This window comes from Peromyscus californicus, unplaced genomic scaffold, assembly GCF_007827085.1.
Source record: "Peromyscus californicus insignis strain IS unplaced genomic scaffold, ASM782708v3 Scaffold_14__1_contigs__length_90479793_seg_2, whole genome shotgun sequence".
NCBI classification, from domain to species: domain Eukaryota; kingdom Metazoa; phylum Chordata; class Mammalia; order Rodentia; family Cricetidae; genus Peromyscus; species Peromyscus californicus.
This window is the reverse complement of record NW_026294436.1, coordinates 74,553,721-74,580,465: the sequence shown is the minus strand read 5'-3', so window position 1 is coordinate 74,580,465 and position 26,745 is coordinate 74,553,721. Positions and strand designations below refer to the sequence as shown.

The following is a 26,745-nucleotide window of genomic DNA, read 5'->3' as shown; positions in this document are numbered from 1 at the left end:
GAAAAGCCATTCCTCTGGGTTCCACATCTGTAGGTGCTGGAAACAATAATAAAATCCAGGCAGAGCGATTGTAAGCCCATGGAAAACAAACAAAAACAACGTACATCCAGGAAGGAGAACAGATTTTGCCCCTTGATGCTCACCTAGCTCAAAGCTTCTGCCGTGAACTGCACGCACCTACAGCAATTGACGGCAGTGGTGGGAAGAGCCGGATCACGCAGGTTGAAGCCTCTGAGAGCAAGGCTCTGGAGGACCCTGCCTTGGACCCGAAAGGAAGTTGGGGTTTGAGTTAGAGAGTGGGGAGAGAGAGACTCCCAAGCAGAGGACAGAAAGGGCACAAAGGTGGAGGTAAGCAAGGTGCGGGAGGGAATGAGACTCAGGAAGGTCGTCTACTCCCTCTGGGGAGATGTCACAGCCTTCTGCTCCCCACAGGAGGGTCAGAACAGGCCTCGGTGTGAGGATGTCAGCCTGTGCTGCTCTGGGTCTGGCAGCAAGCTTTCATTAAGAACTTCTGAACTGACAAGAAAATGAATCTCCCATTCAGCGAGTTAAAATTCAACTCTCCCTCCTCCTTGTTCCTGCCCCCTCACTTCAAGATTTTGTCCTTTGCCTTACGCCTGTGAAGGTGCAGGAGCAAGAGGCAGAGAAGAAAAGGTTAACAGTCCCCACAACTGAGGCTACTATTTGAATCACTAATGCTCTAGGATCATCTGCGTTAGTTTTCTACTTAAATTCAAAGCAGACTCACAGCTACCTCATACAAGAAGTTCTCTCTCTCTCTCTCTCCCCCTTCCCTCCCTATTACACACACACACACACACACACACACACACACACACACACACACACACACACACACACACAGAGTTCCTGAGGTACAACTTCCCTGTTTCATAGTTTCCGGGGGTTCTGACCTGGGGCCATTGGATATGACTTAGTGCAACAGTCCCCCGCCCCTGCCTTTGCTGCTCAGGAAAGTGTGGATTTACAGAGCTCTTGAAAATGATCTGCCATTTCCCCAAGTGGTGGGATGTGCTGCTGGCCCAGGAATCACGTCAGCCACCCTGCCTCTGTTCCCCTTTTCTTTTCCTTCCCCTTCTCTTCATTGGGTTGTTTGAAACGCCCGTCTTTGGGGTGTGCTGGTCTTTGTTTGGTGCCGTCTTTGCTCAAATGCCTAACTCAGTCCCTATCACCTTTCCGGTTACTTTCACACCATCCACATCTCTGTGGGGAGGGCTTTCTTGTTTTCCAACCCCACCTAGGCTGACAGCAGACCCCACAGGGCTGAAAAGCCACAGTGGATTGTTCAAGTACAAGAATCAAACCGTTCATGTGCTGGCCTCTGGGTCTGCCAGCCAGGGAGGATCAGGAAGTGTGTCTGCAAGGGGCAGGAATACAGAGTGCCCTACTCCAAGCTTGGTCCTTGCTGTGTTGTTTCAGTTTGTTCGGGAAGTTCGGAACAATGTGGAACTCTCTAAATAGCATTCCAGACAATAAGTACTTGCCTGGAACCCGAAGTCTTTGAACCTACGCTAATATGAACCTTTTACAAGACATTTTAACACTGTGTTAGGGTTTAAAGCACACTTAATGTGGTGCCTGGATGCCCTGGCTGAAAAGGTTGCTATTTAAGAAGAACAGATCAAATATCCCCCCTCAAAAATCCTTAGTAGGCATTTTAATGCTTCATGTAAACTGCAGCTAGACACTGGGTCGTGTTCCCCCATATCCCGTGTGACTTGTAGTTCACCTTTGGTAGAGGGGCCAGGTGGGTGGCAGTCTGAGAGGAAGGGCCCAAGTTTGCTGAAGTTCATACACGTGTACTTTCTTGGACTATATACTTGCTGGCAGTCCAATTTAACAACGTATTTCCAAATCCCTTCTTGGTAAAGGAATTCAGGTTACATAATCAAGAAAAACAAACAGGCTGCCACCCAGCAGGAGCCAACATGTTCCATACCTGATGGCCTAAGGTTGCTAAGCAAGCACCCAGGCTCCTGCGGCAGGGAGAAGAAAGGGAAATGAAGGTCTGTCAGTTTGGATAAAGTGATGGCACTTAGTCACAGTAACAGACAATAAGTCATCTTTCTGGAGTTAGCCCACGGTAACTCAGGACTTTGGGCTGACAACTTAGTTGCTCATTTACTGCTAATTAGGGCTGGGTGATCATTAGCCTCTTTGAGCCATTCTTTAGATTGGCTGCTCTCTTCTGGGCAAGCAGCTCACTTTGGTCTTTGCTAGCCAACACACAGTTCCCATCAACAGTGTCTTTGTGGCAACCTTTCCTGGACACTGTCCCACGGTCATGCGAGACAACAAGCATTATCATAGGTGTCTGCACACAGAGATCACCTATTAATTCAACTGAAGAATCCTGAGATTCTGGGTTTTCTAATTTTTCCTTTCAGGTGGGTTTGGGGATAAAAGACTCAAGACACTGAATTTTAACCTATGCTAACTGGTTAAAGAGTCACACACAGAATTTATACATCCCTGCCTCAGCTTTCCAAAGACAGCATCCACTGAGGAGCTGACAAGGTGACCAGACATCCACAAAGGTTGCATTCTTAGTTCAGACAGTTGACCAGGTCATAATGCTTATGCCTCAGGTAAAACATCGACCTAAATTTCTATTTTCAACCCAGAAGTGAAATAAAGAAAATACTCTGAGTCATCAAATTAAGCAACAACCACCTCCATGTGTAACCTTCCCTGAGGTGAAGTCACACGCCCTCTAAACTTACTGAGTGGAGAAGCCACCTTATGCCTTCCAGCAGAAACCACGGGGGCTCAGAGGACATACTAGGTCCAGGAGCATCAGAGCTTCCTCTCAGGGTTCACCATGAGGCTTGGTGTGGAGGGCTTGATGGAGATCATTCTGCATATCTCCATAACAACCCTACTTGGTAGAGAAGATGAAGGGGGGCTGGGTAATTTGCTCAGTGTCTCAAAGCTGGCACACTGTGGTGCTGTGGCACGGGCACCTCTAGTCCTGGCTTTCACACCATACAGGTGTCCGGAAGACAGGAAAAGCATGTGTAGTTGCTCACACCCCCTGACCCCATGGTCTAGCTTTCCTTGTTGCTGTTGCTGTTGGAGACAAGGCATTGCTTTGTAGCCCAGGCTACCGTGGGACTCGCTTTGTAATCTCAATCTCCCATCTCAGCCTCCTGAGTGCTAGGATTACAGGAGTATATTGCGATGCCCTCCCTGAATACAGTTACACTTGGTGTTTTCATGAGACCATGCATCTGAAAACGGTTTTTGAAATATGAAAATGTTCTGTTTTCTAGTTCTAGCATCCCAGGAATCCTCCCTGGAAGAAAATACAAGGAGTAATTTTATACTCTCCTCTCTCAGATCTGGTCAGCCAGAACCACCCAGGGGAGGAAAAGCTAGGCTCTTTAATTCTTCCTCTTTCTCCAGCTTCCAAGAGAAAAGGAAGCTGTAATTTTCCTCCCTGTGTGATCTGCTTGCATTTCACCTTGGCTTCTGAGTCTTGAGCAGGCAAAAAGGAAAGTTACTTTCTATCTTTTTCCTCTTCCTTTGTCTCTTAGACAAGCTTCTTCTTTCAGGTAATGGAGTGGACAGCCTGATGAGTGTGTTATAGGAAATACATTTTGGTGCTTGTCACTGAATGCTCTGGGTATTATAGAAAATGCACTGCGGTGCTCAGCACCGAGTTATGTGTGATGTTCTGTGCTCAGCCTTTCTGCTGGCCACCCAGGAGCACCCGAGAGCTCTTCACGCAGGAGGCGTTTCAGGGTTGAAAGGATGGTGGTGAATTCAGGACACACTCAGGGGAAAGGGAGGGGAGTGAATTATCACAAGATACTAGACCAGTGTCTTCTGGGCAGAAAGAGAGGGCTAGCTAGAATTTAAGGCAGGCACAGAAACTGCTGTGGGTCTATGTAATGGTTTACCAGGATTATCAACTTCATAGGGTTTCTTTTTTCAGATTTTGTTGTTGTTTTAAGTATTTATTTATTTATTTAATGTGGATGGGTGTTTTGTTTTTGTGTGTGTGCACACGCGCCTGGTGCCCTCAGACCCCTTTGGGACTGGAGTTACAGATGATTGTGAGTCACCACGTAGATGCTAGGAATTGAACCCAGGTACTCTGGAAAAGCAGCCAGTGAGTGCTCTTAACCACTGAACCATCTCTTCAGCACTTTTGATGGATTAAGAATCACCATAGAAACAAACCTCTAGGCATGTCTGTGAGGGGTTTCTTTTCTTTTATCCCTCCTACCTGATCCCTCCTTTCCCATCCCCACCCACCTCCAGTCCACCCTCAAAATCTATCCTGTTCTCCACCCCCAGGGTGCTGTGGGATGGTCTGTATGTCAAGTGTGTTGCTGATTGGTCAATAAATAAATCACTGATTGGCCAGTGACCAGGCAGGAAGTATAGGCAGGACAAGGAGGAGAATAAAGCTGGGAAGTGGAAGGCTGAGTGGGAGAGACACTGCCAGCCGCCACCATGACAAACAGCATGTGAAGATGCCGGTAAGCCACGAGCCACGTGGCAAGGTATAGATTAATGGAAATGGATTAATTTAAGCTATAAGAACAGTTAGCAAGAAGCCTGCCATGGCCATATAGTTTGTAAGCAATATAAGTCTCTGTGTTTACTTGGTTGGGTCTGAGCGGCTGTGGGATTGGCAGGTGAGAGAGATTTGTCCTGACTGTGGGCCAGGCAGGAAAACTCTAGCTAAATCAGGGAGATCCCTGCCTTTCTCTCTTGAGCCCTTCATTACTTAGTCTCTCTGGGTCTGTGGAGTGTAGCCTGGTTATCCTTTACTTTACAGCCAATATCCACTTATGATTGAGTACACACCATGTTTGTCTTTCTGCGGCTGGGTTACCTCACTCAGGATGATCTTTTCTAGTTCCATCCATTTGCCTGCAAATTTCATAATGTCATATTTTTTTAACAGCTGAGTAATACTCCATTGTGTAAATGTACCACACTTTCTTTATTCACTCTTCTGTTGAGGGACATCTAGATTGTTTCCAGTTTCTGGTTATTATGAATAAAACTGCTATGAACATAGTTGAGCAAGTGTTCTTATGGTAGGATAGAATGTCCCTTGGGTATATGTCCAGGAGTGGTATGGCTGTGTCTTGAGATAGGTCAATTTCCAGTTTTCAGAGGAACTACCATATTAATTTCCAAAGTGGCTATACAAGTTTGCACTCCCACCAGCAATGGAGGAGTGTTCCTTTGTCCTACATCCTCACCAACATGAGTTGTCACTTGTGGTTTTGATCTTAGCCATTCTGACAAGTGTAAGATAGACTCTCAGAGTCATTTTGATTTGCATTTCCCTGATGGCTAAGGATGATGAACATTTCTTAAAGTGTTTCTGTGAGAAGTTTTCTAAATTAGGATGATTGAAATAGGAATACCACTCTGAATATGGGTGACATAATTTCATGAGTTGGGGTCCTGGACTGAATGAAAAGGAGACCTACTAAGTGCCAGCATTCACCTCTCTCTGCTTTCTGACATTGCTTCATATGTCACACCTGTCTAAGAAAACCAAGTAACAAACTCTAGAGTTTCATTAGCCCAAGCATGCCTTCTCATTTTTGTGACTACGGGCCTCATGGAGGACAGAGATGCCATTGTTCATGTTACATATTCTGTACATTCATCTGCTTTACTAAGATATGGAAACCATACTTAATGTTCCAGTGAATTTTCAGTTTTGTTTCTTTCTTTTTGTTTTTGCTCCTCAGAAGGTTGCTCACTGTAAAAACTTTGACAAACATTACTAAAACATAAATAGCTGTAGATTTACCCTATCCTGTGTCTGGTAGAACTAAGACAGATGCCTAATCTACACTTACACATGTGTATTCCACATTCACTAAATTCCTAGTTTCTCACATGATATAGTGTTATTATCTTCACCCACAGCAAGATTTGTAGAGACCACTCCCTTTGAGGTACAGGTTTCCAACCAACTAAGAAAATAACACATAACATAATTTTAAAAGTCCTGTTTTAAATTTAAAATATTTTCAAAGATAGAAAAGTTTGCACTAGGCAAACTTTTTTTCCCTTCAAAATTCTACTAAAATTTTTTAGTTAGAAGTATTCTTTATATGGTGCTGGGGGTCAAGCAGGGATTGCACATGCTAAAATGCACATGCTACTTGTGAGGTGCACGATCAAGCCCTAACATTTTGACATAGTAATGATTTTACTCTATAAAAATACTATTGCAAGTATGTGTTTAGAGTTTCTGTGATTCCATAAAGGTGATGATGTTTTTTAGGGATTGTTGTTTCTTTATTTCCAGTTAACAGTTCTGTAAGGACAAGCTTTAAGTAGTCAGTTGGACGACAGGTCGTTGCCTTTCCTTTTCCTTCCTTTGAACAGGGAATGTTCTTGTAGAAAGAGGACAGACAGGAGGAAGGAGGGACCTGAAGAAAGGAAGGAGATGCTACACCCCAGTGAGACCAGGCTGTTGGCTGAAACCTTCTGTGGGACAGAGCCACCTAGTGGTGGGAAGAAAAAGGGGTCTCCAAAGTTCAGGTCCCCTTTCTAGGACTTCACATCTCTGAGTGGTGCTTTGTTGTGTGTAACCATTTTACCCGAAACATGTGGATATGGTAAGTATTTATTTTTATAATAAAATGTAATTAAATCAATACCTCTGTTGGATATTTAATAGTTATTCCTAAGCTCCTCTATGCTGCAGGGACTCAAAAGATTTTTAATTAATCTTGTCTTGGAAACAGTTTCTTGCTGTGAGGTGCTCAATCTCAGCCTGTGGAAGTCTAAGTATGTACAGGACAGGCACAGAAACATCAGCCCTAATCTGAAAGTGGACGACGAATCCGAGCAAATCCCTCAGTGGTTGCACTTCTGACTTCCCAGAGAAGGCCACCGAGGCTCAGGTTTGCAGCAGGCGTGTTTATGCAGCATTGTGAAGTCCAGCCACATTCCTCATGTGTGGAAACGGAAAGCCTTCAGTTCACTCTGTGTTCTCCTCCAAAAAAGGACAAGATAGGCCTGGGTGCCTGAAGTTTCTGTTGTGATAATCCAGGAAGCAAAGGGCTGAGAGGGAAAAGGGAGATCCTGGAAAAGGCCACAGAAGGGCCACTGTCACTGCTTTGCAGTGAGTATCTGGGCTTGGTTCTCCTTGCTCCGCCACCCTGCCTGTGGGAAGGACACCCCCCCATTGGCTCCCAACTCTATTTGCTGAGGACTACCTCAGGAAGCCATAGCTGCTCCTCACTTCCAGGTTGCGCTTGGTGCTGGTAAGACAGCTCCTTTAGCATCCAAGAAAGTCCAGGAGACACCTTGAGGCCTATGGCTTGCACTTGAAGGCGTGGGGTCTGAGCCCGCTGTATGGCCCTCTGTTCTCTGACATGATAGAGTGTTACTATCTTCACCCACAGCAAGACCCTCACAAGAGTGGTCTTACTAGCGTGTCCTCACAGGAGAAGGGAGAGGGCCATCACGTCCTCACCTGAGTTACAGCTACGCACTCTCTTCGGCTGCATCTCTAACTGCATGCACCTCCCCCTGGTTGCACACAGACGTGTGAAGGCAGTGGTTCTAGAATATATGGAAGGTGGAAGTTTGACTAGGGCGGAAATTGCAGAGATGCAGCTCTCTGAGTCCTCATCCATGTTGGGGGGGGGTGGGGGGGGGCTGGTCAGTGATGAGACTGCTCAGGTCACCCATGCTGTTGTAAACAACCCCTCACCTAAGGTCCTTAAGCCAGTGAACCAAGAAACTCGTTGGTTCAGTGAGCTGGACTCTCAAGGAGACCCTTCTTTGGTCTGTCAGTATCTTATCCCGGGGGGTGGAGACACACTTGTGTGGCTCTCCCTGGGAAAGTCATGCAACACTCTCACACAACAGCCTGACACATCTTTGGCTAACACCATACGTGGGCCATGAGGATGTCATAAGATAATTGGCTACAGTCTACCTTTCGCCATGTTTAGATCCATTGGTCTCTCCGTTAACTCTGTCCCTGTGTTGATGACGGTGGCCATGAGCTAAGGAAGACTTTGTTGAAGAGATGGGGCTGGGAGCTCGACTCAGCGGGTCAAAATGCCTGCCACATAGCCTGACAACTTGAGCCCCGTGACAGGCATTAGAAGCCTGACTGGTGGCGCACAGCTGTAATTCCAGCTCTCTCACAGAAATGTGGAAAGCAGAGATAGGGGAATCATCTAGATGCTCACAGGCCAGTGAGCCTGGAGTTCACAGCAAAGCAGAAACAAGACAGACTTACCTCAACAAGGGGGACAGTGAGAGTGGACATGTGTACTGTGGCATGCAATGCCCCTCCCCCAGTAAAATGTTTTAAATAAAATGAGAGAGAGAGAGAGAGAGAGAGAGAGAGAGAGAGAGAGAGAGAGAGAGAGAGTGAGAACTGATCTAAGAAGCATGCCTCTGCCACACAACCGTTTCTAAGGTTGTGGCTAATGTGCACCAATTCTTGCGGCTGCCACCCACACTAGACCTCCCTGTCCATGGCCAGCGTCTGCCTCATTCGCTTGTCCACAAGGGATTCTGTCTCATCCTCCCCTCAGGGCTAGCTTTTGGTGGCTTTTTCTCTTTGGACCATGCTGTTTGCGATAGCTTTTTCACCAGAACAAAATATGCACGGGGAGGTTGTGGGAGACCCCAGAGCGTCTCCTGAGCTGTAGGTGTATTTTCTCTGGTGGCATTCTGTAGTAGAGAAGCGCGCATGTGATAAATCAGGGTTGATAAACCTCATGCTACTATTAGAATTCCTTTCTCTGCTGTTCACATGCCTGAGGAAACCCGGGACTGGAGGAGCTGTGAGTATTTTTGAACCCTTTGTGTTATGTTATTAAGTGTCCTCCACTCCACACCTTACTCAGTGGAGTCTAAGGGAGAGTTATCTAGGTGACAGTGAAAGGAGCCCAGTCGCCCACTGCTGGTCAGGCTTGCTCTTTCCAGCTTCTAGGGATGAGGGCGCTGCTCTGGTGCTGACGGCGCACAGTTGGGGAGGGAGGGGCTGCTCTCCACCCTAGAGGGTGCAATCCTGAACTGGTGCCTTAGTTGAGCCTTTCGCTGCTAAAGTTTAGCAGATGATTTCAACGTGGTACCTGAATTTCCTGGGGCTACTAAAACAAAGCACCCAGGACACTGCAACTTGGAACAGCAGAAACTGTCTCACCGTTCTGTAGGGAAGAAATCCCTGGCTGATCGGTGCTGGCTCCTGATGATGCCAGCAAGAGAGATAGACCCCTTCTCTGGCTCCCGCCTAGCTTTTGCTATTTTATAAACCTTTGGTGTCCCTTGCTTGCACCCTACATAGCGCATTACACCAGGATAAAAATTTTAAAAAAAAATTAAAAAAGGAAAGAAAAAGGGAGATAGGAAGAAGGAAGCACCACCTCCTTTGGGCCCTGTAGCTCAAGGTTATGGGCAGAGCAAATACCACTGCAGTACTGGAAATCATCAGTTGGTAGCCTAGGGTAACGAATCCAATCTAACTGGCCTGTTTCTTTAAGCCATCTAACCCTGTCCTCAACACTGCCACATATGGTTCTAGAATGTCAACCCCAACTTGCTAGACTGTCTTTATGTCAGGTTTCAGGGAGCTACTCCATGGCATCTATACCAGGTGTCCTTGCCATGTGTTAAGTTGGGAATCACGAGAGAACACACCTATGTCTTAGGCCCTACGTTTTCTTTTGAAAGGTCTAAGCTTCCTCCATTTTACAAGCTGGGTCTAAGTTTCAGTTTTCTAAACAAAAGGCTATTAATTAAAGTGCCCCTGACAACAGGGATGAGGAAAAAACACATACAAGGTCTGAGTCAGCCTCACAGTATCTAAAAGCAATGACCAAATAAAGACAGTTCTTGCAACCCCTTAAAATGTACCCAAGTATGTCCAAAGATAAAACCCCAGCCTATCAAAAATGTACTCATGTAACTGCTGCTTGCTTGACAAAGTATGTCTGAGATGACCTAACCGTTCCTGAAATTCCCCGAGCTGTGTTTAGAAGGAGCCTGCACTCGTCTCTCACCGACACTTTGTACAGGTGTCGGCCCCTGCATGCTGGAATAGTAATAAACGCTCTTTGTTCTTGAATACTGTTTGAGTCTGGAGTCTTCCTTCATTGTTTTCTCAGACCCTTACACTTTTTTTTTTTTTTTTTTTTTTTTTTGTTTTTCGAGACAGGGTTTCTCTGTGTAGCTTTGCGCCTTTCCTGGAACTCGCTTTGGAGACAGGCTGGCCTCGAACTCACAGAGATCCGCCTGGCTCTGCCTCCCGAGTGCTAGGATTAAAGGCGTGCGCCACCACCGCCCAGCGACCCTTACACTTTTAATTCATTGATTAATTGAGACAAGGTCTCTATGTGGCTCTAGCTGTACTGGAACTCACTCTGTAGACCAGACTGGCCTCAAACTCACAGAGATCTGCCCACCTCTGCCTCCTCAGAGCTGGGATTAAAGGCGTGCACCACCATGCCTGGCTGGCACTAGGTTTTAGGCTCCTCACCTTCTCAGTTTCCTCAAGATCTCCTCCCAAACGTGGTGTTTCCCTGATTTCAGCTGGCACATACAGCCAGGCCACGCAGCTCTTTCATAAATAAGCTGTCTACTCGCAGAGGAGTGAGCTACATAGACAGTGTGTGCCAGCAGATATGGGGACACCAGAATCTGGACTAGAAAATGCATCGTGCAAAGATCTACCTTTTCTCGGCCCATCTGAATGTCATCAACGTAGGATTCAGGGGCCCATCCTTTCCATATCAAGGCCTCAACTTTAATTAAGGCACCCTGTGCCAAGAGATGGCCCTCCCAGAAGGCTGTTCCAATAATTAAGGCAAGAGCTGACTGGCTAGGACCAAGTGTCAGGCAGGAAAGGTGGAGAAGTATTCATGGGAGACAGACTTGATAAGATTTAGGAGACAATGGGAGCTGGAGAGATGGCTCAGCGGTTAAGAGCACTCACTGGCTGCTCTTCCTGAGGTCCTGAGTTCAATTCCCAGTGACCACATGGTGGCTCACAACCATCTGTAATGAGATCTGGTGCCCTCTTCTGGCCTGCAGACAGAACACTGTATACATAATGAATAAATCTAAAAACAAATAAAAAATAAGATTTAGGAGACAAGACTGACTCCAGAATTTCCAGCTTTGGAGAGCTGAAGTGAAGACACTGTGTACTGAGGTGGGGAAGTGGGAGGGAGAGTAGGCATGGGGCAAATTCTTACTGGAATTGTTGAGTGGTATCCAGAAAGTGGTCTGTGTTAGAGATATCTGGGGATCAAAAGCTTGTTCAAGTTTGCTGAGACCCCAGAAATAGAAAAGAGGATAATGTGTGTCAGAATTTGGGGGGAACTGAAAAAGGCAAGATGTACATGACACAGGAGCAGAGAGGAGGGGGTGATGAAGAGATCCTGGCCTGAGAATGTAGCTTAGTAATAGAAACACTTGCCCAGCATGAGCAAGGCCTGGGGCACTGCGAATCCAACACAACTGCCCAGCACAAACACAAACCAGAAATCTCAAACCTAGAAAACTGAAATCTGATCTGGGTCTCTGAATGTGACCACACAGCAGTCAGTGCGTTCGCAGGGTGAGACTGCACGAGGCTGGGAAGAATGACATCGAGGGGGAGAACAACCACCAGGGAGAGCCTGGGATGACAAGTTCTCAGAGCTCATCAGTGTGCTCTTGTACAGCTGTAATCCCAGCACGTGGGAGGCAGAGGCAGGAGGACTTCTCCGCAAGCCCCAGGTCGGCAAGGATATGGAGATCCTGACTCAAGAGACAACAAATGAAAAGTAACTGCTCTGCTCTGCCTTCTGCTGCTGTGATGAACACCGTGACCAACTCAGGTGAGGAAAGGGCTCATGTCACTTTACAACTGCCAGGTCACAGGTCACTTCTGAGGAAAGTAAGGGCAGAACACAAGGCAGGAATTGAAGCAGAGGCTGTGGAGGAATGCTGCTTACTGGCTTGCTCCCCCTGACTTGCTCAGCCTTCTTTCTTATAGCACCCAGGATCACTTACCAAAGATGGTACTGCTCCCAGCGGCCTGCCCCACCCATCAAATCATTAATCAATATGAGCAGGCCCGTGATGGAGGCCCTTTCTCAACTGAGCTTTCCTCTTCCCAGATGATCCCAGCTTTTGTCAAGTTGACAACAAAACAAAAACAAAATAATGATAGACACCTAACCATCATACCAACCAATCAATCAAACAAAGCTCCTTTGGGGCCAATAGTCTGAGTTCCCATCAGCCAGAGTAAAAAGAGAGCACTGAACACATTGGGGGGAATTCAGTACAAGGCCCAGAAGGAACATGACTTAGAAACAGCCTAAATTACCACAGGGAAAAGGCTACTCTCAGATTCTTCATCATGAAGCTGAGTGACTTACAAAACGATCTCAAAGTACCTCAGCTGTCTATCAAGCAATACCACAAAATATAAAGCATAAAATCTACAATGCTTGGTGTCTAATCAAAAATCTCCATCCACAGGAAGAACCAGAAAATGTGAGTCATAACCGAGAGACACTAAGCCAGTAGAAACAGACTCAGAAACAATAACAGTTGAGGAATTTCTCCAGTCAAGAAAAAAGAGAGTGCACGGAATAAAGGTTGGCAGAAGTACTATAATACTGTCTTAGTTAGGGTTTCTATTGCTGTGAAGAGACACCATGACCATGGCAACTCATAAAGGAAAGCATTTAATTGGAGCTGGCCTACAGTTCAGAGGTTTAGTCCATGTCAACACGGTGGGAAGCATGATGGCATTCAGGCAGACATGATGCTGGAGAAGTAGCTTGAGAGTTCTACATCTGGATCTTCAGGCAGCAGAGTTGTGGGGGCCCGGGGAGGGAGGGGGGAGTTTGGGCCTAGCTTGAGCAGAGCATTTGGAACCTCAAAGCCCACCCCCAGTGATATACTTCCTCCAACAAGGCCACACTTCCTCCAACAGGACACACTTTTGTGTTTTAATGCGGGTTCTGGAGATCAGATACAGGTCCCCAGGCTTGCTAGGCATATATTTTTACTGATGGAGCCACCCGTTAAACTTCCACCCTGGTTTTGAGACTCTTCTCTATGAGGCCCAGGATGGCTTTAATTTTCTATGTATCTTAGGCTGCCTCATTTTCCCTGCCTCAACTCCTAGATGCTAGGATTACAGGCACACACAATACTTGACTATACAAAATGGTTCTTAAAAATATCAACAAAGTTAAAGCAATTTGGAAGAGGGGCTGGAGAGATGGCTCAGAGGTTAAGAGCACTCACTGGCTGCTCTTCCATAGGTCCTGAGTTCAATTCCCAGCAACCACATGGTGGCTCACAACCATCTGTAATGAGACCTGGTGCCCTTTTCTGGCCTGCAGGGATGCATGCAGGCAGAATATTGTATACATAATTAATAAATCTTTAAAAAAAAGTTTGTATTGAAGAAAGACTAGATAACAAGAACACAGGATCAACACAGAATTGTAACTATGTTCTTTAAAACCATTCAAAGGATGATAACAGAAAACTTTGAAAAGCTGTGTACCAATAGTTTTAATGACTTTAGCCCAACTAGAAAGGCAAATAGAAAATTTTCTTTAAAGAAACAAATTATCAGAGAAAACTAAAACTAGAAAAATAAAGTCTTTACCAATACAAATTTAATTCCTAACTTAAAGCAGCCCCACAGAAAACTCCAGGCCTAAGTATTAAGGCATAAATAATAGAAATTCTATACAAACTCAGAGATGAGCAGAAAATATTACTCAACTAATTTTACCAGGTAGATTATGCAATTATTATGAGGCACAGACTTCAACATAAAAGTTCTGGCAACTTTTTAAAATTGGAAACAACACAGTCTCTCATGAATGGATAGACTATTTTTATATCTATGCAAAGAAAGAATACTAAGAAATAAAAGAAACCCCCAAAGTTATGAACAATAATGATGTCTGTATAAGATACTGAAAGAAACAGACTTCAAGAGGCACATGCTGTGTAATTCCAGCCTTATGAAACCAAAGAAAACAGTGATGTACCATAAATTGTTACTTACTGACCGAACCACTGAGTGGCTGTCTGGCTCTGGGAACTGGAGACTAGGCAGCTGGAAAGGGTATATGGAACCCTGTCATGTCAAAAAATGTTTGTATTATGACTTTAAAAGTGTTTATAGAGGTGTATATACTTGTTAAAATTCATTGCACCTCAGCGTTAAACTATGTGTGTTTTGGGTAAATTTATTACAATAAAAGATCTTGTTGTGCAGAAGAGCTATAACACAATAAAATAATGTCTTGTTGCAAGAGAAGCAACTAAAACATATAGACACACAGAAGTTGGAAATGAGAGGGAAAAATATATTCTACCCTATACTAACAACTGGTTTTAATAAAACCCAAATAAACAAATCAAACTCACCACCATCACCCAGTTGCCATGGCTTTCTTGTGGCATTGACGAAAGTGGGAGAGAGAATTTCGTAATTATATAGGCAAATGTGCTCATTATAAAATGTTTTAAGTCCTCAAATAGACAAAACTATGAGATTAAAAAATAAGATGCTGCTGAAATAAATCATATTGTCCCCATGATTTAGAGAGGGAGACAGCCTGCCTTATATAAAAGCACCATTGATTAGAAGGTATGTAACAATTATCCGAATCAGCCCTAAAAAGAAATGGAACGTGAGTAGAGATGCCATGATCACTGCAGGGGAAAGCAGAACTGAGAGAATAGGTGCACACACGTTTGTCTGCATGTGTCTATGCATACCTGCTGCCCATAGAGCCAGAAAGGGTATCAGATTCCCCTGAAACTGGCTGTGAGCGTCCATGTGGTGCTACTGAACCCAGGTCTTCTGCAAGAGCAGTTAAGTGTTCTTAACTGCTGAGCCACCTCTCCAATTCCAAGAATATTTACTTTTAAAGGGAAATATTTAGGCATTCTAGGAAACTGGAAGTGGTTAAGATCATTTGCAGTGCATCACTAATAAAGGGAACTCCTGAGAAAAGTGGGCTACATAACTCAGTTGAGCCTGGCAGAATTAGAATGTTTCCTGTGGTTGTTTGGGTGGTAAGAAATTTCATGTGTGACATCTTACATTCCCTGTGAACTGTGAGATGAGTCCCACTCCTGAGGGTGAACGTGAAGGCGGGAGTTAGAGGAGGTTGGAGAAATTCTAAACCCTGGAGCACGGTCTGGGGAGTAGTATGGAGGTCCAGTTAGTCGTCATACACGAGTATCCCCAGTCTTAGGACTTCTCTCCAACCCCATCTGCATAGTGGCGCTCCCAGGAAAGGTGAGGGCAACTGGACAGATAGGTGTGCACATCTGGGCGACAGAACAAAGGGCAATGGGGCTGGTTTTGGTGCCAAATGCTGCAGTTTAAGCCAGAAAAGAAAAGATGGGTAGGCTAGAGAGCACTGAGTCCTAGAATGTAAGGTGGTGGATGAGGTCCACAGATGGAGACCTGGGTCACTGAGACAGGGGACTGACGATGAGAAAAGCAAGGAGACAAGAGCGGACTGTCAAAGGACACATTGTTTAGCTGGATGGGGCCCATCTTTAAACTTCCAGCACCCGAAATACCCAAACCACTGAAGACAAGAAATATTACAGAAGCTCCTAGAATAGTCTACATTACACAGTTTCCTTGTTTGAGAAAAGGATGAATTTTAATTGCTTATTATAAAATAATATAGCACAAGGCTTGGCTATACAGTGGTAAGTAGACAGCCATCTCCTAATTAGTGCAGAGTTTGTGCTCAAACTTTAAAAATCCTGTATTTTTTTTCTAGGTCTGTTTCCTAAGGTGGATATTAAATAACTGAATAATTATTGTGAGACCCAGTGGAACAGTAACTGGTGTTGGGGTCACATCGGTTCAAATCCCAGAACTAACAGACAGCAGTCAGATGGCAGCAAGGCCCCTCAAAGGTTTTCTTTCTTGCTGCTTTCTTCTACTTGAGGATTCAAGGAAGGCGGAGGACCAGTCCCTTCCACAGACTGCAGTTTTATCCCCAAAGATGATCTGGTTTACACACTACTATGTGTAAAGGCACTAGGGATTTTTAATTGGGGTGGCAAAGACAAACTGGATTTTATTCTAAAGGAACTTTTGAGTCTGATCTGGGGGAATAAAAATCTAAGACATGGCAAAATCCTAAAAGTGAAGTTTTAAAACTCAGTTCTAAGAAAGAGCTAGGGAACAACTATGAGTGTTTGGGAATAGGGTGGCTGTCTTGGTCAAGGTAATCATTGCTGTGATGAAGCACCATGACCAGGGGAGGAAGGCTTTATTAGGCTTACACTTCCACATCACTGTTCATCACTGAAGGAAGTCAGGACAGGAACTCAAACAGGGCAGGAAACTGGATGCAAGAGCTGATGCAGAGGCCATGGAGGGGTGCCGCTTATTGGCTTGCTCCTCATGGCTTGCTTGCTCAGCCGGCTTTCTTACAGAACTCAGGGCTACCAGCCCAAGGATGGCCCCACCCACAATGGGCTGGGCCTTCCCCATCAATCACTAATTAAGAAAATGCCTTACAGCTGGATCTGTAAGAAAGGCATTTTCTCAATTGAGGGTCCCTTCTTTCAGATAACTCTAGGTTGTGTCGGGTTGACATAAGACTAGCCAGCAAGTGGTTTTATGAAGAAAGTTGCATTTGAACTGGGTACTGAAGGATCAGCATGATTTCAGTGTAAGGGGAAGCAGATTCAGACTAAGCTGAGGGGATGGTCTAATGAAAGAGTAAAAGGGGCAGAAGAAGTGTGGAATTTACTGAGTGAACATATCAAATTCACAATTCCTAGTTTCTTCCTACCTTCAGAGGCTTATTTGTTGGGGAAGGGCTTATGGATCTCACCTATCTCTGAGCACTTAACAGATAAAGGCTGATGAGGCAAGATTAGTAAGAAACAAAACTCTAGCTTGTTTACTCATGCTCCTGTAAGCAACTCTAATGATATTAACACACACACACACACACACACACACACACACACACACACTGGTGTGTGGGTGGGATTCTAGCTGGAAAGAGGAATAGGTTTTAGGGGAAAGGAGACATACACATCCATATAATGAAAATGTCATAACAAAAATACTATGTATAATTGATATGTACTAATAGAACATTAAGTGATGCTCATTTTCGAATAGGGAAAGAAGCACACACACATACACACACACACAAACCTGGACTTCATAAAAAGGTTGGAGTGCATTCAGTTTTGAAGAGTCTTGTGAATATTTGAGTCTGATGGAAAGTCTTCCCCTCAATTCTCACCCAGCTGGTTCATATTCATTTTGAAAATATGAGTTCAGCAGTTAAATGAGGTTTTGCACGCACGTCTAGATTCAATTTCAGATTATTTTGTTATTCTGTGACTCAGTCATTTATTTTTGACAAGGACCACGTATATAGTCCCGGCTGGCCTGTAATGCGGTACATAGCCCAGGCTCTCCTCCAAAAGCCAGCCTCAGGGCTGCTATGACAGGTGCGACTTAACTTCTCAGCCAACTTTTATAGGGATGCTCGCCTCCGAGAGCTGAGCCAGGGTCCTGGTCCTACAGGTAACACGTGAGCGGCCACCCTGCAGTGCAGGCCTCACCCTCCTCCTCAACCCGCCTAGCCGCTCCGGGTCGGTGGAAACCCGGTTCCACCTGGCCCCGGCCAGCAGCTCAGAGCACGCGGCGCCCGTCTCTAGGCAACGCGAGCGCATCGCTCGTCTGCGCAGGCTCCGCGGCGACCACGGCTTGTTTTTAAACAGCCGTCCAAAAGAGCCAATCAGAGGCGGTTTCCCGAGCGCGCGGGGGCGGATTGGTTGGGAGCGGCTCCCGATGGCCAATAGGAGTGGAGGTGAGCTGGGCGGGACCGGAAGCGGGCGAGGGGGGCGAAGAGGGGCGGCGGCCGCGGGCAGTTTGAACGACGCCGTGCTGGACCGCGAGGAGCGGCTCGCTGCGGGAGGACTTCGGCGGTGAGGAGCCCCGGGCTGACCGACTCTGGAGCCGGATTCTAGGAGGAGCGCAGGTGAGCAGCGTCCTCCCGGGCCCGCGTCGCCCCGACGCGCGGCCGCGTCGCCGCCCTGGAGCCCCCAGTCCGCACCGCGCCTACCCTCATGGCTTCTAGAAGCTTCTTTCTCCCTTGACTAAGGGTCACCTGGGTGCCGGGCCGGGCGGCGTGTGCTCAGCAGCCAGAAATGACGAGCCTCCTTAGGGCCCCCCGCACCTTCTGAGACAGTGTCGGTGGAAGTCCTTTGAGAGCGGTGGTCCTCAGCCTTCTTAGTACGGAGACCCTTTGAGACAGCACCTCAGGATGTGGTGACCCTCCCCCCTCCCCAACCATAACATTATTTCGTTGCTACTCAAAACTAGTTCTGCTGTTACTAACCGTAGTGTTAATATCTGATAGGCAGTCCCCGAGAACCGCTCTTTTAGACCGTTCGCCTCAGAGTTTCGTCTTCCTCTCAGACCCTGCCCCTTTAGTCTTACCTTTTCCGTTGTTTTTCCTTCTTTGGCTCCAGAGATCCGACTTAGATGGCCGACAACTGATTTCTTAGTTTGTCAACACCTAATGACAATTAGGCGATCACACAGAAAATGTGTAAGCGTGTGACTACAAACAAATCTATGTAGCTGTTTGTTTGTTCAATTAGAAAAGCGGCCTGCTGGTTTCCCCTGCTTGTTTCTCGTCTCTGGATTGTTCTTTTTGTCTTGTTGGCAGTGGCATCTTTTATTTCTCTCTCTCCCTCCCCTTCCCCCTCCCCCTCTCCCTCTCCCTCCCTCCATCCCTCTCCCTCCCTCCATCCCTCTCTGTCTCTGTCTCCCAACTGTTGGGGTTAAAGGCTTGCATCATCACCCCCAGATATGGCTGTGGCATCTTGATGTAATGATTTTGGTGGCTGGCTGAATTGTTAAGACTAGTTAGTGTGTGATTTTTGGTGTATTCTACTCTCGCTCTTGAATGAACAAGCCATCTCATAGAGCAGGGTAAATTGCCCTTTGTTCGTTGAGAGGCCGTATTCCTTTCAGAATTTTTTTGTGAGAAATTGGTTGTGGAGTTACAGATGTCTTCAGAGATCTGGGAGAAAAATAATGAAGCTGGCAGCAAAAACAGTTTTCAAGCCTTGATATATAACATGTCAGGATCTTTGTTTCTCTTTAACTTTGGAAAATATTTTTTCAAAATATTTGCAGTTAGATACTGTCTCAGTGTACATACTCAGAAGTAGCTCAGAAGGCAGTAATCCACGTTTCCTTTTGTTTCATAGGCTGAAGTATATTTGGGGGAACTGACATAATAGTTAACATGTACATAAAATGTACTAGGAGATGCCATTTTGAGGCTTGTGGAAGTTGCCAACTTTTTATAAATGAGGAAACCAGGACATTAAGAGCAATTGAATGATTTGCTCAAGGTTGTGCATTATTTAAGTGAAAGTGGTAGGGCTTAAATGTGCTTTGAGTCACTGTATTCTTTCCTTTTCGTCTGGAGTGTGCCTTTACCACCTTTGGAATGGTCCTGGTAGTAACCTGGCATCCAGTCTTGGCTGATACATGTATTAATTTAACAAATACCAGCTTGGAAAGAGCTGGGTATCTTGTGAGAAACTGACTGGAAGCTATTCCCTGGTTAGGTATCTCAGAAAAGGCCTCTCTGGGGATGCAAAGTGTGAGTGATAATGATAAGAATAAGGAAAAGAACATTTGTAAAATAATGTCATGCTTTTCTCTCATGTAGGTAGGATCTGTTTCACCTGGAAACGTTACAGTAAAGCATTTGTTTTATATAACGCAAGTAGCTATATGAAAGCTTAAACCTGAAAAAATAGCCAGGCGGTGGTGGCCATACCTTTAATCCCAGTACTTGGTAGGCAGAGGCAGGGGGATTGCTGTGAGTTCTAGGCCAGCCTGGTCTACAAGTTCCAGGACTGCCAGGGCTATTACACAGAGAAACCCTGTCTCAAAAAACAAAACAAAACAACAAAAAACCTGAAAAAATAATAAATGAAGAGGAAAACAGATAATTTTGCTATATAATCTCAGAGTTTCCTTTACTGACTTTATTCTTTTCAGTTTACTTACAAAGGCTTGAAAAATAACACAGAATGAGCTGGGCGTTGGAAGAATGGAAGGAAGGGCTCCCTACAAGAGCTCTTCAGAAAATTCAAGAGCTTGAAGGACAGCTGGACAAACTGAAGAAGGAAAAGCAGCAGAGGCAGTTTCAGCTTGACTCTCTAGAAGCCGCGCTGCAGAAGCAGAAGCAGAAGGTATCACTGCTTTTTGAAGCAGTCGGCTTCCTTTTGGATAATTTGCTTTCTTGTAGAAGAGGGAACTTGTCATCTCCAGGTGATGATTGTCTCTCCTTGAGACATTTTAAGTTGCCTCTGGTTTTCTTCATCTGTGGCTTTATTGCTCCCCACCTGCTGATATTTAGGGCTTAATTTCATTTTAACTCCTTTTTGGGAAGGGGCTTTTTTGCCTTGTGCAGTAAGGACAACTGTCTGGCTTCAGCTCTGGACTGTTAAGGTATTTTACAGTTTAGGTGGAGGGTGCTCTCTGACAGGGAGCTTTTTACTTTGGGATTTCCAGCATCATTTCTTCAGGAGTATTAAATAAAGACATAAGACTTCTTTAAAAACGAAAACAAAAAGTCTGTTAGCCAATTGTGTGGTAGCACAATCATGGCTTCTAATGTATTTTTGCTTATGGAAAGGTCTTTTTTCATTTCTTAAAATAACTGGCTTCCTTGGCAAAACTTGAAAGTGAACTGTTTAGGAAAAGTTATAAAGTTTATTTTAAAATTCTCTTTAAAAAATATATATACATTTGTATTTATTTTATTATTATGTGTATTACATATACATTATTAAAATATGTATATGTATGTGTTGTGTGTGCCTGATTGTAAGTACACCATATGCATGTAGTACCTGAGGGCTCAGAAAAAGGTACTGGACCCCATAGAACTGGAGTTCTAGACAGTTCTGAGCCATGTGATATGAGTGTTAGGAGCTGAACCCAGGTCCTTTGCAAGAGCAGCAAGTTGCTCTTTATCCACTGAGCCACTGCTTTAGCCTTTTTTTCAAATTCTTCAAAGCATGTTAAAAGATAATATAGTATGTAACTTTATAGAACTTTCCTATTTATATGCTCAACAATTTGGTCGTTTAAAATTTCTATGTTCATGAAGCATCCCCTCTGCCACCCCAGGGTGGGGTTTATTACTACCGTGTCTCAGAAAGTTAGTTTTAGAGTTAGACTTACACATAATACTTGGTAAGGACACAAACAACAGAACTATTTTCTTGTCAATAATCTGTTAGGTTGAAGATGGAAAAACAGAGGGTGCAGACCTGAAAAGGGAAAATCAAAGACTGGTGGAAATATGTGAAACTCTGGAGAGAACAAAGCAGAAGATTTCTCATGAACTTCAAGTTAAGGAGTCCCAACTGAATTTTCAAGAAGGTCAACTGAGCTCATGCAGAAAACAAATAGAAAAACTGGAACTGGAACTTAAGCGGTAACTGTCTGAGTAGTATTCGTGTGGACTTCAGTGCCAAGGGTCTCAGACCCCCAGCTGAGAGCTTGACCAAAGGCTGAGGAATTGTAATTTCTAGGCTCACACAAGAGTTGTTAAAGTTTGCAGGGCTAAGGATCCCAATATACAGGAAGACAAACACTCGAGGGTATCATTTGCCACCCCTTGCTTTTGCCATGGACTCTGGCAAACTAAAGCTGCCAGAGATCATCACTTGCCTGCCTATAATTTCTGTCTAGGTGGAGTAAATAGCCCCTAACATGGATGCGTAGCATTTCTAGTCATAATCCTTTCTAGATATGTTAATTTATACATCTCTTTTTAAAATGCCATATGATATCTGTAAATCAGGTCTCTACATTTATTACATTTGTGTGTTCATGCACACATATGGAAGTCATTGGACAACTTTTGGGAGTCAATTCTCCCCTTCCACTTATGGATCTCAGGAATGAAACTTGGATTGTCTGTCTTTACCTGCTGAGCTGTCCTGCCCACCCCAAATCTCTTGTTTTGAAATAATTTTCATAAGTAATGTCTCTCTTTTCATAATTAAAACCTATGTTTTAAGAATATTACTCAACTTGGCCTTCTGAAGTTCTGAGCTCTTTGTGTCTTTCTTTGGCTTAGATGGAACATAAGATTTGCTTGGACTATATCCCTAGTCCCCTACACTTCTTTGCTGCTGTAGTGCTTATTGTGATAGGTCCTCATTATATTTTGAAGACAGGGTACTGCATTTTACATCTGGCTTAAAGATTAGGGCTCACTAGATGTCTACTGGATAAAAGGATTCTTAGAAGCAAAGTTTCATATGCTCTTTTGTTCTCTGGGAATGTATAGCATTTGCACTCTGTAGCCTTTGTTGTAATCTGTCTTATTGGTCTCTTGGGTTCTTTTTTAACAGGTGTAAATCTGAACTTGAAAGAAGCCACCAAGCCGCACAGTCTATAGATGTTTCTTTGAATCCATGCAGTACACCACAAAACCTTTTTACAACTCCACTCACACCAAGTAAATGTTATATCGGTAAAGATTTTTATTTGGTATAAACAACTCTGTTTTAAATTCTGCAAGAGCAATGAATTAGTCCACATTTGAATGCAGCTTTTAATTTTGGTCTTTTAAAAATGTCATCCCCAATTGGATATTTGTTTGCGTCTTCGTTGAATTATGTTGAGCCGTTAGAGGTGAGCATTAACCCTTACATCTTACCATTCTGCAGTATGTTTTAAAAGTTTCAGAATATGGGAGACACCTCAGTTTCATGTTTGAGTAATTTGATCAGTATTTTGACATGTTGCTCCAGTCTTCTTTCTATTAAAGATTGAGGTACTTATTTCAAGACTTAGTGCAATCATTGCTGATCTGTTAATTTACTTATGAAATGATTGGTTGACATAAAATCTCATTTGACTGTCTGTGTTTAAGGTTCCACATATGAAGATCTAAAAGAAAAATATAATAAAGAAGTTGAAGAACGGAAAAAATTAGAGGCAGAAGTTAAAGCTTTGCATGCTAAAGTAAGTTCATTATGGTCCCTGCAGAAGAAATTCTTTGCTGAAGCATAAGACTGACCTACCTTATCTAGGGCTGGCATATTTCTCTTATATTGAGAAAAATTTCAGGGCTCATTGGTGATGATTATTTTTGTTTTTTTAAAAATAGGGCCACAAACCGCTGGAGAGATGGCTCCAGTGTTCAAGAGCATTGGCTGCTCTTCCAAAGGACCCAGGTTCAATCCCAGCACTCACATGGCAGCTCACAACTGTCTGTAACTCCAACACCGGGATTTAACACCCTCATACAGACATACATGCAGATAAATTCAAATGCACAGAAAATAAAAATAAATATTTTTGCTGGGCGGTGGTGGCATACGCCTTTAATCCCAGCACTCAGGAGGTAGAGGCATGTGGATCTCTGTGAGTTCGAGGCCAGCCTGGTCTACAGAGTGAGATCCAGGACAGGCACCAAAGCTACACAGAGAAACCTTGTCTCAAGAAGCCAAAAAAAAAAGGGGGGGGGGTGGGTGTGGAGTGGAGCTGCACAAGATGGCTCAGCAGGTAAAGCAATTGCTGGGCAAACCTGACTGTCTGAATTTGATCCGTGGAACCCCACGGGGGAAGGAGAAAACTGACTCCTGAAAGTTATCCTTTGACCTGCATGCAGGTGCTTCAGTATGCATGTTACTGTACTTACTCCCCTATTACACAAATAAATAAAATTAAAACGGAACATGCTTGTGATCTCAGCACTGAGGAGACTGAGGCAGAAGAATCTTGAGTTCAAGCTATCCTGACCTACATGGTTAAGACCTTGTCTTAAAACAAAACCTAAGGACTTCAGGTGAGGTTAGTTTTGTCCATAAATGGTAAATGTTCATGGGGACACCAAATCTATTTTATCTCCTTATTAACCCTGAGATAAGGACCTGATTTGGAGAGAGAAGTACTACAGAATTATTCTTTTGTCCTGATACTTAGTGGTGGAATGCAGTTAACTATAAGAACTGTGAGTTTTGAGGGTCGTTTTTGGTAAAATTCTCTTTTCAGAGGAGAACGTTGGCAACACAGTGTCCTATTTCTTATAGGTCGTTGCCAGTAGGTTTTGTTTGTTTTGTGTTTTGAGATAGTCTCCTGTCTTAGACTGGTCTCAAACTTACCATACAGCTGTGGAGGATTGCCTTGGGGTTCGAACCTCCTGCCTTATTTGCAGAGGATTAGGGATCACAGGTGTGTGCCACTAAACTTGGTTTATGTTGTGTTGTATATAGAATCTAGGGCTTCATGTATACAGGGCATACTACCACCTCGCTGCAGCCTAGGTATCAACTCCATTTTGATATGGGTCACTAAGCGGAGAAGTGGGTGGAAACGCGGATTTAAAACCTGTGCTACTTTAGAGACCACCCTCCAAACCTGATCTGGAAGACTCCTTCACCACTGCTGTGCTCGTCATGTCATTTTCTAAAACAGTAACAGCAACAAAAGCCCCCCAATACAACCTAGTTTCGTATCATTTGTACATCACTGCCAAACAGACATTTGGTGATACATCACAATTCAAACAGCTTAAGGCAGAGTTTATAAGTAGGTAACTATTTGAGAATCGAAAGGCCTATTTCTTTACACATCCTTAAACCTTGTTTTGAGGTCACCAGGATTGTTGCACCAAAGGCACTGCTTACCAAGATAAATAAAAATTCTCTAACTTGTCCTAAGGACATGTGCTTCATCATTTGGTACCTGTTGTGCCCTATAAGGCATGTGAATTCCTATGACCATTGAACCTCTCCAGTAGTCAGAAGAATGCTTGCTATAGAACTAACACAGCATCTCTCCACAGGCTACATGCTAGTGTTGATTATAAAGAGCCACGTGATGTTTCTGGAGTGCGTTACCAGATAATGAAATGTGAGATCAGGGACAGTTCCATAGGTTGATAGTTAGTGTAAAGGTGCCTGGGCAAAGGAAGGCCAATTTTGGAATTGAAAATGGAGGTGAATAATGGTAAGTAGAACCAAGATTTAGCCCTTATGGATTGATGGTACCTCAGATGGTCGTTCTTGCTCATCCTTCAGTGCTGAGAAGTCTGACTATCAGGACATTGCACTACTAAGTCTTGGCATTTAACTTATGATGTCCTACACCTGGTTAACATTCAATATTAGCATGCTGTGCAAGCATCATCATCGTGGGATTGTGGCTACATGTTCTGTCTGAAAAGAAATAGCCCTGAATATTGAGATTTCCAGGGGATGTAGGTCAGCAGTAATATGTTTTCAGATCATGCTCAGGGCCCTGGGTTTGATCCCTAACACTGGGGGTGGGGTGAGGGGTGGCGAGGGGTGAATAAATTAAAAAGAAAATTGAGACTTAATGGGCTCTGAAGAGTTTCTATTTTTACAGAAAGTGAACCAGCCTCTTCAGCAAGCCACCATGAATCACCGGGACATTGCAAGACATCAGGCTTCCTCATCAGTATTTTCTTGGCAACAGGAAAAGACCCCGAGTCGCCTTTCATCTAGTTCTCTGAAAACCCCACTTAGGAGAGATGTCTCTGCCTCTCACTCTTTGGGGGAAGAAGAAGTGACTCCTAACAGATCAAGTCTGCAGACAGGGAAGAGAGGCTGCAGCAGCGACTTTGGTGACAATCCCAGTGGTTCTCAGCTTTGGGAGCAAGTCAAGGCCCAGAATCAAGGTAACTTTCTGACATAAATTAAGTTTACATGGAGGTTTTCCACGATCATTTCAGTCTGCAGTGTGCATTGTATATTTTGTTGAACACATTGGTAGTTCACTTCTCAGGCTTATGTTGTGAAACTTGCCATTTCGGTAATAACAAAAGACATGACAGTTTTGGAATAAACTTGTATTTGTATTGAAAACATGGCACTGTGAGCCTTTAAAAGTAGTTTGAGAGGCATTAACTTATTTTCCCAAAAGCAGAGTGAGTAGGTTGGTTACAAGTTTGCACTCCTCATGATTCTCACCTGGCTCTGTTGAGACCTTAGAATGAGCCTGTGGCCTGAGCAGCCTTGGAGAGGTGTGGCATGTATCTGCAGAATAGCTCTGCCTTGTGCTGCCGCGCTGTCCATATGGAGGCAAACCTGTAACCTTGGCTGCTGTAGCACACTGCAGCTGATGCCAAGCATACCAGGTGGTGTTTTGGAATCTCCTCTGCGGATTCTGATCATTTCCAGTGCTGTGATGTTTTGAGACTCATCTTCAGGGTTTGCTGGTGAGAGCTGTCACCCTGCCAATGCCACTGGAACCAGTACTGCATGTGCAGGAAAAGGGGAGGGTACCATTGTTAATTCTGGCAGTGTAAGAGGTCTACATGTCTTGATCTTCAGTGGCGGCCAAGCTCCTAGGCACCGTAGGAAGGTGAGCATATCACTGCCTAGCACGAATTTGCATTGATATGACATAAAGCAAATATTAGTTTCCACTGTCTAAAGTCAAGTGATAACCTTTACACAGGGCCTTACTTGTGGTAACTACTACATCACCATAAGGTGCTGCTTGCAAAGCATCCCTTCTTTGCTCCTCTGTGGAGACATAAGAAAATGTATTTCACTGCTTTTTATATAGACTACTTAAATATACATGTCAATGAAGATGCCAACTGCTGAAGTTAAATCCAGTTAACATAGTTTCTGTATTTAATGTTAGAGTTATCTCACCAAAGATTT

The 26,745-nt window shown here is 44.4% G+C and overlaps 1 protein-coding gene across 1 annotated transcript in view; it reads left to right on the top strand.

Moving 5' to 3' along the window:
* Positions 1–17,934: 17,934 nt before the first annotated feature.
* The window catches only part of Cenpf (centromere protein F), a 48,138-nt gene continuing 39,327 nt past the window's right edge, over positions 17,935–26,745 (top strand). Inside the window, exons 1-6 of the mRNA XM_052737986.1 lie at positions 17,935–18,038; positions 20,084–20,277; positions 21,334–21,530; positions 22,456–22,577; positions 22,980–23,071; positions 25,460–25,751. Of these exons, the coding sequence (XP_052593946.1) occupies positions 20,116–20,277; positions 21,334–21,530; positions 22,456–22,577; positions 22,980–23,071; positions 25,460–25,751 (865 nt within the window). The 5' untranslated portion in view covers positions 17,935–18,038; positions 20,084–20,115. The remainder of the gene's footprint in view (positions 18,039–20,083; positions 20,278–21,333; positions 21,531–22,455; positions 22,578–22,979; positions 23,072–25,459; positions 25,752–26,745) is intronic.